The sequence below is a fragment of the Thermobia domestica genome, chromosome 7, assembly GCF_964235325.1.
Source record: "Thermobia domestica chromosome 7, izTheDome1.hap1.1, whole genome shotgun sequence".
Taxonomy (NCBI): Eukaryota; Metazoa; Arthropoda; class Insecta; order Zygentoma; family Lepismatidae; genus Thermobia; species Thermobia domestica.
The window spans coordinates 37,256,862-37,268,634 of NC_137460.1; the positions used below are offsets into that span (position 1 = coordinate 37,256,862).

Consider the following 11,773-nt stretch of genomic DNA (forward strand, 5'->3'; position numbering starts at 1 on the left):
CTTGCAAAACAATATATCCACAGACTACCTTCCGCGTAAAATATACCAGAGTTGTCACCAGAAGGCAATAGCTTCTCTGGATCGCAGAAAGCATGTAAACCAATAACCACAAGGAAAAAATAGCTAAAAATAATAGTCTTCAAACGCAATAGGCAAGATCAAAAAATGTGTAACCAAATGGTAACGAAAACTCGTTAAGGGTTAAGCAGTGACTAAGGGGGGCAAACGGAATTTGTGCTCCGGGCCCTGGATTGGACGGGCTCAAAATTGGGCAAATATTTGGGAGAGCGTTTTGGTTTGGTTGGTCAGGTGGGCGCTAAGGCGAGTTCTTGCCCCGGGCAACAACTAGCGTATTTGCGTCGCTGCTTTTAAGTCATAATTAGGTTACTATTTAAAAATACATTTTGGTGATCATCTTATACGATTCTCCATTTCTTTCTTACTATTCTTCGTTAGAAGAAGAGTAGGTATTGTGAGCAGAGGGTTAAATTTTATGCTTGAAGTATTTTTTAAATGTTCATATGTGTGTGAGAGAGAAAAAAAGTAAGGATTCCAGGATTTATATTTATAGAACTCCATATACTAAATTAATCTTATAATATTTAATGGGGTATTTTTGTTCTTTATTATAATTTCAGCTAATACTTCATAAGCTTGATACAATTTAAACAAAATAGAGAAAAAAACATTCTCTATTTTATTTATGTACACAATTTTTCAATGTACTGTAATGAGAAGGGTGTTATCCAGGGTGTTTCAAAAAGAATAACCTGATTTTAAAAGACCATATGAATTGATAAAAACATACTACAAAAATGGGATAAATTGCAAAATACATACAAATTCTTCAAGTTTTAGCTATTCTATTACAAATGCTTTATGTGTCAATCAGCAGCAGCACAAACAACATCTAGACGATAGCTAAATTCCACCATTTCATTGGAAGTGTGAGGCCGACCTGGACTCCATTGCACAAGCATCCTGTCTCTTCAAATTGGCGATACAAACTACGAATGTTTTTGGATGCAGGCGGATCAATGCCAAAACGCCGACGAAAAGCACGCTGGACCGTAATCACTGACTCAGTCTTTGCAAACTGAAGCACACAAAACTACTTCTGTTGAGCGGACGTCAACTTGCTTCTGACTGACTGCAAACTGAGAAGATGCATTGACTGACATCTAACGGCGATTTTCTGAAACCCTAGGCCACGCCCATTCAAACAACACTTATTTCCTTGCCTGCACATCCCATGTTCCGTATTTATTACCATCAAAAATCAGATCATTCTTTTTGAAACATGGTGTACAATTAAACCAGTCCACTGAATTGAACAAATTGGAATTATTACTTTTTTTTTCATTTTCTGTATAGTTCGTGAGAAGATCGGACCTTTCGCTTCTCCAGAAGTTATCCAGCATGCACCGGCTCTTCCGAAGACACGATCGGGCAAGATCATGCGACGGGTTCTGAGAAAGGTAGCTGTCAACGATCGAAACCTGGGAGATGTTTCAACGTTGGCCGACGAATCTATTATTGAAATCTTGTTTCAAAAACGACCAAAGAATATTTAGTTTGATTAGCGAAATGATCTCAAAAAGTGCAAGTGTTAGAAAACTCTTTACAGTATTTTGTTGTTGTTAGTGTAAATGTTCACACACACATATGAATGTACAAGTGAACACATTTTCATTATTTTTGATTTCCTGTAGATCTGATAAATACATACATACACACACACAATTGTTAAACGAGTAAAATAAATCGCTTATATTAATTGTGCCAGAAATGTGTGTGCGTCTAAGATACTTTAAGTTGCAACAAGAAAGGAATTGTCGCTGTAGTTTCTATGGCAATTCAAGCTACAAAAACTGTCCTTACGTACCCTATCTTACATTGTTGATTTGCTTGTAAACCAAAGACAAAAATATTTTGAAGCTTATCTGAAACTAGTATGTTATAAATGTGAAGAAAGGGGAAGCAGGGGGAAAGGGGTTCTTCCTTATTCTCTATTCCCTCGTTCAATATATGTAAACATGTGTATGTATGTATTTGTATGTGTTTGGTTATACGTATGATTTGTGTGTGTATGCTCAAAAGCCGAATGTATGGTTGTATGAAAACTATTTGTTTATTAATGCTATAAATATCTTTGTTTCAAACTGTAAAATATCCATCATACATTTTATTTTATATATCATATGTACAGGGTGTTCCAAGAGGAAGGGGCAATACTTCGGAAAATTGCAGTATGGGTGATTCTAAGTAAAAAGTTCATATGAACGTAGGTCCTAATCTCAGCGGTTTGAGAGCTACAGGTTGTGAACCACTTTTGACTTCATGTTGCTTATTACTCACTCTGTAATTATTCTACAGATGTGAGACATAGAGGATTTAAAAGGTGATGGAATGAGCTTTCCAACGGTATGCAACATGTGACAGTGGTGTTTTTGGAAGGGAAGTTATTGAGGGAAATTTGGGAATCAGCGTTGCCATCCAATTCCCTTACATAATCTTAACTTTCCTTTAATAACCTCATTTTCAAAGACACAACTGCTATATATTTCATACTGTTCGAAAGATCATTCCATCACCTTTCAAATCTGCTATGTCCCACCTTCGTTGAATAATTACAGGGTGAACAATGTGCAACATAAAGTCAAAAATGGTTCACAACCTGTAACTCTCAAACCGTTGAGATTAGGACCAATGTTCATATGAACCTTTTTACTTAGAATCACCCATACTGCCATTTCCCAAAATATTATCTCTTCCTCCTGGGACACCCTATATATATAAATATCTAAGCATTTGTTTTTCTTTCATTGATATTTTAATATTTTAAGAAAGGATGCGATGTTTGTTAATAAAGTTTGAGAGCTTCCTATCTTTATATATATATATAAATACATATATATTTTGACTCATCAGAACTAAGTTGGCCAAGGAAACACACTTTAAAAAGGTTTTATTCTTAATAAATTATAATACTCTTACGTCAAACTGCTTCTTCCTTATTTATGTATTTCAGTGTTTTTGACTTCATGCTAATATGACATGAATATTGTCCTATTGAAATAATAAAGTTTGTAAATATTTTGTAAGTTGTTATTGTTGTACAGAAAGTATCACAATTAAATATTTTGTCTAAGATATGTACATATTTTTTATTCTTGACCAACATAGTGGGACTAGGCTGTTACATCGTCACTTATAACTTCCAAATTAATTGATAATTCCTTCACTGTAAAGGTTTAAAAAAAAAGAAAAGAAAAAAATGAAGGAAAGAAAGAAAACGAAGATTATGGAAACTTAGTTTCCATATTTGCCTTTAACGAAAGTCCATTTATCATAACTTTATGTAATTGTAATTTTCATTTTTGAACTGTTCCGTACTACTACGCACTAAACATTTGTTAATTTTACAACGATTTCTAAATTATTGCTTCTCTACTAAATGACCATTACCTTGTTAATTTTTATTCCCTTGGCCAACTTGTGAGAGAAGACCTGTTGTTACAACGTGTATTGTTGTATGTATACCAGACATGTATTCAATGTTGCGTTTTAATATTTTATTTTCTCATATACCATAATATTTTCCATTTCCAGATGAGATGTAAAGTGTAACAGATGTTGGTAAAACTGTCTTTTGTCTTGTCAAGGCATTCTGGGATTGACTCCAGAAAAAAAAAAGACACATCACGTTTAAAACATTATAAGAAATCAAATCTTTTTGCAAATAATTTTCCATCCAAGAACTGTCAATTATTCATTGCTCTAGACCAGTATTTTCCAACCATTCTCAGCCTATTAATTTATTTTAACGTAATCTGTGCGTAAATGATCGTGGGAGTACCGTAGTTTAGCGTGACTCATGTCCGCGTGGTCCCGAGTTCGATTCCTGGCCGGTGGTTCCCATTTTTTATCGGCGTCCACCCAGCGTTGTGAGGCAAACTGGGGAGCCACGTGGAAACAAGACGTGACGGCCACTAGGTTTAGAAAGTTCCTGATGCGCCTGTTAGGAACAAAGCGTCCAAGGCGTCGCAGCGCGCTAACCACGTGCTCGCCGTTAGATTGGGCGTAGTTTAGCCGATCCCTAGCAGATGACGCTGGTGTAGGCTTAGGCTCACAAATGGACTGTTACGTCAAGTGTTCTTATCTTATCTTTTTTCTTTTTCTTTTCTTTTCTTTTCTTTTCTTTTCTTTTCTTTTCTTTTCTTTTCTTTTCTTTTCTTTTCTTTTCTTTTCTTTTCTTTTCTTTTCTTTTCTTTTCTTTTCTTTTCTTTTCTTTTCTTTTCTTTTCTTTTCTTTTCTTTTCTTTTCTTTTCTTTTCTTTTCTTTTCTTTTCTTTTCTTTTCTTTTCTTTTCTTTTCTTTTCTTTTCTTTTCTTTTCTTTTCTTTTCTTTTCTTTTCTTTTCTTTTCTTTTCTTTTCTTTTCTTTTCTTTTCTTTTCTTTTCTTTTCTTTTCTTTTCTTTTCTTTTCTTTTCTTTTCTTTTCTTTTCTTTTCTTTTCTTTTCTTTTCTTTTCTTTTCTTTTCTTTTCTTTTCTTTTCTTTTCTTTTCTTTTCTTTTCTTTTCTTTTCTTTTCTTTTCAACAAATGATCTCCTTATAGAAGTATAGGTCAAATTATTCTAAACCTTACCATCTGTGTTTTCTCAGGTAATTTGAATCTTGTTTAGAATTTATATAAGTATCACTAAACACTGTCATGGACAATTAATAGTAACTCGTAATGAGTTATGAGCTAAAAAAAACAAAAACAATTCTAAATGCGTCATGAATTTTTGCTATTGTGCTGCCGTGGCAAAAATGCGAACTAAAGCTCACACACCCACGCGTTGAGCCAATAAGGGTTCGGCTGCTGCTAAGCGAGAGAAAGCGAGTGGAATTCCTCCAACCGATAGCAGCGCTTGCAACGAAAGACTAGGGATCAAGTCAATGTGGTATATCTTTAGTTCATAGCTAGTTTAATTCACTTCTTTGCGTCAGTTTAATTAGCTTAATTCATTTTATTCTCGAAATAAGGACTTCGTCGATCCCCAAAGATTAAAATAGCTTTTGTTGGGAAATACTGCTCTTGATTGTATGTATTTTCCAAATATTATCTTATCATAATGATTCATGACTAAAATTTTATTTTTGTGTACTGAGGAGTACTTGTTAACAGTTTGATTTTGAGTGGAAGTACATGTCTGGTAAATAAAATAACTGTAGTGTATCCAAGTGCAATAATTATGACATTCCATTCTGCACTTTCCAAAAAGATGGACAGCAGAAAAAAACTGTTTACAGCTATTTTTTAAATATATTACGTACGAATGGTGTCTCGTAATTAATTATAGAAATATTCTTGTTCTTACCATTCGCATTAGTTTTGTGTAACCAACTACGTTTCAAGCCCACGTAGTTCATAAACTTTTTAAAAGAATAAAATTAGAAAAGAAAAACGTCCATTCATCCCACATGTAGATTACTTCCACAAAGTCACAGTTGATAGCAGACTTCATCTTCCTGGTTCTTCTATGACGCCGGTATGGCCGTGGATATGGACTTGAGTGTTGCCAGATTCTGAATTGATAACACACCTTCTATATTCGGAAAACAGCTTCAGAATTGTAGGACCGCGGTAGCTCAGTGGTAGAGCGTTCATCTTTGATACAAGGGGTCTTTTGTTCGATCCCAGCTCTCACCAAATTAACTTTGTGGTGGACAAACACCGTGTGCGTGGGTTTTCACGGAGTTCTCCCGTTTCCTCTCACTTTCTTCATTTCACCATTTCCTTAATTTCTCATCACTGTCTCCTTTAGCCTTGCCGCATAACCATGAGACGTAAAACTTATAATTCATTCTACTTTTCCAGAATTGTAATCCAGTCCTGATTAGTTTCCCTTGTAGTTTTAATGTCCTTTTCCCCATTTTTTATTCGCTCAAAATTCTGATGATGAATCACTTGTAGTTTCGAAACGTTAATTGGTTATAGAAAGCGGTGGTACGTGCAAGAATACTTCTGTAATTGTTTCCACCTATTTCATTTCGCCAAAGAGAATCTGTTTTATGTAATATTTCCTATTATGTAAAAAAATATACATGTATAAAATTCTATTCCACTATTACTTGCTTTGAGCGATAGTAATAAAAAGAATTATATTGTAAATAACATTTAATATATGAAGTATATAATACTTTATCAACATAAATCCTTTTACATATTTACAGTAATTTTATTCAAGATTAACAAAACTTTCATCATAACATGACTAATGTATAAAATTAGAATGTTTTTATTTATCTAATGTTTACATCAAAACAGCTTTACTTCTCTATATTCAATCAAGAGTAAACTACTACTTTTTATTCTAAAACTCATGGAAAACAAATAATTGCTAACATAAAATTAAAGACAGATAGTTAAAGGGAATATTTATTGGCGCTATTGTACACAAATAGTTTATTTAAAATAGATAAATTATTTGTAAGAAGACATTCTCTATCTGCGACATTTATTTATAAACCAAGGAATGAGTTGCTATAAAAAGTATATATTGAACTTTTTATTTAAAAAAATATACTGTGTTTCCCGTAGCACAAACCTTTTTTTTAAGTGCATAATCAAAAATATACTGTAAATTAGAATGATTAAAATTCGTATATTCACACATTCGAATAAATACAAATAATTTATTTGAACTGTAAAAAACGCTTTAATTTTGTGTATGTATACTGAAATATATAACATACGATGTATTTATCTCTGCCACGCCTCCTAAAGAAAAATATTATAATTATATTATTTTTAAAAAAAAAGTTTTGCTGGAAAGCTGAAAGAAAACTTTACTGTGTCATGAAAACGCAATATCTCATTTTTTCTACCTAATCTTTATTTGTTCTATATTATAAATATTAGATCGAAGAAATTAAAGCGAAATTATATCATGTTTAACTATATACGTGGATCGTTCAATATATGTTTCCCTAAGCTGTAAAAAAAAAAAAAAAATAAAATAAAAAAATTAAAAAAAATAAAAAAAAATTGTAAACTATACATACATGCGTAGGTGGGTCCTTCCTCACTTCTCGACATAATCTTCATTGAGATTCAGTCATTTGTCTCACCGTTGCACCAATTTGTCCAAGCCTTAAAAAAAAAAAAAAAAAAAAAAAAAAAAAAAAAAAAAATCTGGCTATTTAGCACTGTCCTCACATTCAGTTTCATTTCTTCATCACCAGTTGACAAGAGACCAGTCCGCTTATGTCGAACCTGAACTTTTCTTCAGGGAAATTCAAGTTAACATTAGCTACCTGGTCTCTTCTTCACGATAAGGCCCACCCCCCACTCAGCCCGCAAACAAGACATAAAATTGAACACTTAGGGTGGGGAACGGCTGTTTCACTCTCCATACAGCCTCAATTTAGCGCCGAGTTACTTCCATTTTTTTTTTTTTTAACCGGTGTTAAAGTCTGCATTGCAAGCTGAACATTTCGAAATAGATGAAAAAGTGAAGCGGAATATGAGAAGAGTGCTAAATAACCAGAGCCCTGATTTTTTTGGCAAAGGGTTTGGATAAATTGATGCAACCACTATATATATATTACAGCTTAGGGAACCTTATATATTGAACGACCCACGTATGTAGAATTTAACTTAACTTTAGGCAATGCGAAACAGCTTGAATTAATGCTAACATAATTACTGTTAATTCAGAACGAGATTTCAATGTTAAAATTGGAAGTTAACGATGTTAAGTTACTTGGTTGCTAATTTTAAATATTTACCTGAATACGTAGTTGAAAATTAAGAATTGAGAATATATTGGGATATTTAACATTCATTAACGTATGAAAAGTTGTTTAAAATTATACAAGTATATTTTTATACCTTTACTGAAACACTATCATAAAAAAATAATAATAATAATATAAACACAACGACTGAAATGTCTTATACCATTCCCGAACTATTTTTTTTTTGACCACCAAAAAATGTTAATTGCTCTACTAAATTTTGTTTCTAATTGTTGTTGTTTGCTTTCCTGTATATTGCTGTTTGTAGTAAAACAAATATTATTTTACTTGTAATTTCGATTTCGGAAAAAAAAAAAATTGTACTCCGTACCAAAGAACATGTAAACACATGCACTACACTTTTATAGGGAAAAATGCTTCTTTAATGTTTTGAAAATGAGTATTAAAAATATTATGAAACACATAGATACATTTCTCAGATAAATTTTCCATCTACACTTTCTAATATTTCCGATGTCACTAACCTTGTTGCTGGAATAAATGTCCCTCAGGTGAAACTAAGAAAACGCGTTTTGGACGAAAAGGGAAAGAAAGATCAAGATGTGGAGCTAGTAATAATGGGTTTTTATGATTAAGAGGTGAGCGGTGCTTCAAAAGCCAGTGAGGCAATCGAATCGCGACATCAACCTGACTTACAACTGTGGCTGTGCATCAGGACTCGGGGTCCAGTTCAACAACGCACTCGATTCGTATCCAGTAGCTCCTCAGAGAACCAACAATGTTGCTAACAGCCAAGAGCTGAATCATAACCCGCAATATAATCAAACTAATTAAATTTAGACCACGGATTCCTGTCGATGATATGAACATTAAGTTTCTTGTGATCCGTACTGAACATATTTTGAGCTCAAATATTGATACAACAGGCAATATAGTGTGTTGGGCTGCCAGCAAAGAATAATAATTTCCTTGTTTAAGAAGACTGTTATCCAAAAGGATTTTTTGTTATTATTATATTTCTGTAGGTAATTAAGAATCATAGTTTTTTCATTCTCATTTTCAAAACTTTATCGAAGCATTTTTCCCGTATACTAATAGAAGCATTAGTGCATGTATATACATGCCCTTCGGTTTGGAGGTACAAAGTATTTTTAGGAATCACAATTACAAATGAGTAAAATGATTGTTAAAATTCCTGAGTGTATTAGTATATTGTCCAAAGAAAATATTTTTATTGCACGACAGTTAAAAACAATGTAAAATACTTTTAATTATATGCGAATGTGCGATAATAAGTTTGTTTCAAAATTTTACGAGCGTTAATGTTTAAAAAAATTGAATGTAAGTTTTTTTTATCAAATCGTTAATAACAATTACTCAATTTGTGTAAAGAACTGTTTTTTTTGTTTTTTTTTTTCGTTTTGTTTTAAAAAATATGGCATATCAAGAAATGTATGTATATAATATGTTAGTCCCTATTTTCCGTAAGAGAAGTAAGACCATATATTTGTGATTATTTGCATCGCTCTAGACTAGCGTTTCTCAACTCCCCCCCCTTTGGGGCACACTAAAGTACGTTTCAAACTTTTTGTCACATCTCTGCATGTGATTTTTTCCCCCTAAATGCAAAAAATCAAACACACAAAAATATATATGCAATACATTTTTTTAATTATGGAACGACCACGAGATAAAAAATCTCACAAGCAAATTACGTAAGACTCTTCAATAGAAACATATTAACATAATTCTTTTGACTTTAATCGGGAAGACAACACTAAGAATCGTGTTATTGAAATTACTTTTCTGTGTTCAGTGTTTCTTTTCAAAGGAAAATTAACAGCGTTAAAAGCAAAACCTTCCAGCTTTAAACTTGGACAACATGTGTGAAATCAAGTAGATTGGCGATATTTTTTTTTATTAACTTCTAAAAATAGTTTCTTTGCGGAAGATCTTAGAAGACATTAAAAATCTCGCACATAGCGGTTGAGAAACGCTGCTTTAGACTATCAACTACCAAGTAGTAATTTGTGAACATTACTATCTGCTACCTTTAAAAAATAAACATTAGCAATGTGTATTATAAAGCTTTTTGATTGTTCCTCCCTGACATAAATACTGTACATAAAATAGTATTTATAATTTTTGTTTATTGTAAGTAAAGATAGCAAATGGAACTTTTTATTTTAAATGATGAAAGATGAGGTCGAAGATAGCAAGCTTTGCTGAAACTAAGTTATATCTGAAATTGATCGCGACATTATGTAGATATTATAAGAAATGTTTGGAATTTCACTTTCATTTATGATTATTTTTTTATATAATTTTGGTATGTAAGTATATGGCATGGTTTTGAAAAACTATATTTAAAAAAAAAAGTTAAGTAAATTTTAAAGGAAATAATGTTGTATGTGCGAATATTAAGATCTGAATAATAAGTCTTTGTTAAAGATTCCAATTTCTGAAAAAAATGTTAAATGTATAGAGTATTTTTTAATTTATAATATGTATATAGATAGATACCTCACAATACTATTAAAAAATATATTTTTGTGGACTTTATTGTGTGTTGTCTAATTAACGCTTTTAAGAATAATATGATTGACAGAAGCGCATACGTTTCTATGTGAAATTAAGGTTAAAAGAAATGTTTATCTTCTACTATGATCTAGGAAATATAAACACTAGAAATTATCTGTCAACGCCTAATGCAAATTGAGTATGTTCAGTAACACTGATGCTTAAGAATTCTCTTCCTGTCTTTTTATTTCACAGTTATCGAGTTTGCTTATAACCTAATGTAACTTCAGAAACGAAGTCCACCTTAGATTTTAATTTTTTTTTTTTTTTTTTTCAGTTCGAAGATTGTGATGAATATTTTAAAATTTTACACTTATATGTATAAAATCATGTCGAAAAAAAAAAGAAAATAATGTTCTGGATGAATTTATCAATAAATGTTTGTTTCTTGACTCGTGGTTTGTATATTTGATTTAACCTTAAAAATTTTAACTCAAACCTTAAAAAAAGAAGAAAAGAAAAAGATATATGAATATATGTTTGCATATTTGTGTCTGACGTGATATTACTTCGTTAAATAAGATTTGTGTAAGAACACCTAATTGTGATACAAAACACATATCATTTTGGTCTTCTGGTCTGTGAAAGTTTTCCTAAAGTTTGTTGTGTATAACCTTTGTCAAAACCTGTGATACACATATATATGTTTATTAAAAAAAAAAAGTTTTATTTTTTATGATTTGACTTTCAGAGTGATGGGTATTGTAACTATCAATTAGAGAGCAGTAAAAAAAACTTGTAATAACTTAATTTTGCTGTAAAATGAAATGTTTCACATTTACATTTTAAAATAGATTATACAGTACTCAAATATCAATGCGTTTCGAAAATAATCTCCTCCGTTCTCATAATTGTACTATTGGAGACGGAAAGGGAAAGCTTTGATGGTGTGTACCGTCCGTGAGGTATGAACGATTTCACACAATGTGGTCTTATGTACCGTAGACGCCTTACCTTGTCGTATCCAACAGTGTTTCCATCATGCGAGGAGAACATTAGCGCAGATTATTTTCAAAACACACTGAAATTTGAGTACACTACAGAAACTGCATTCTGTATTAAATGCGAATTTGTAACATTACATTTCATAATACAGTAAAAATAATATTCTTTCTCTCTTGGAATTAGTAGCTACAATACCCTTCAACCTTCATAATTGTTGTTAGAAGAAAGAAAAACATCGGCGAAATTTCAAAAACTGTAAGTGTATTGGTTTCAAGAAGACGGTGTTGTAAACTGTAAAATTGTTGTATGTGTTACTGGCTGTTATAACCTATAAATTTTGTTTGTTTGATGATGTTGGTTGTTGTCCTATTGATCACAGGGATATCAAATACTCTACTACTACTACTACTACTACTGTTGTAGTGGCTCTTATCAAATGCTACTACCTGTCCAATGAATACATATCATTAAAATTTTCTTATTGTTTTACACAATGTATTG

At 31.8% G+C, this 11,773-nt stretch overlaps 1 protein-coding gene across 1 annotated transcript in view; it reads left to right on the top strand.

The window, feature by feature from the left end:
- Window positions 1-3,155, top strand: part of AcCoAS (acetyl coenzyme A synthase) — a 44,191-nt gene extending 41,036 nt beyond the window's left edge. Inside the window, exon 11 of the mRNA XM_081764486.1 lies at window positions 1,375-3,155. Coding sequence (XP_081620612.1) covers window positions 1,375-1,574 — 200 coding nt within the window. The 3' untranslated portion in view covers window positions 1,575-3,155. The remainder of the gene's footprint in view (window positions 1-1,374) is intronic.
- Window positions 3,156-11,773: the final 8,618 nt, after the last annotated feature.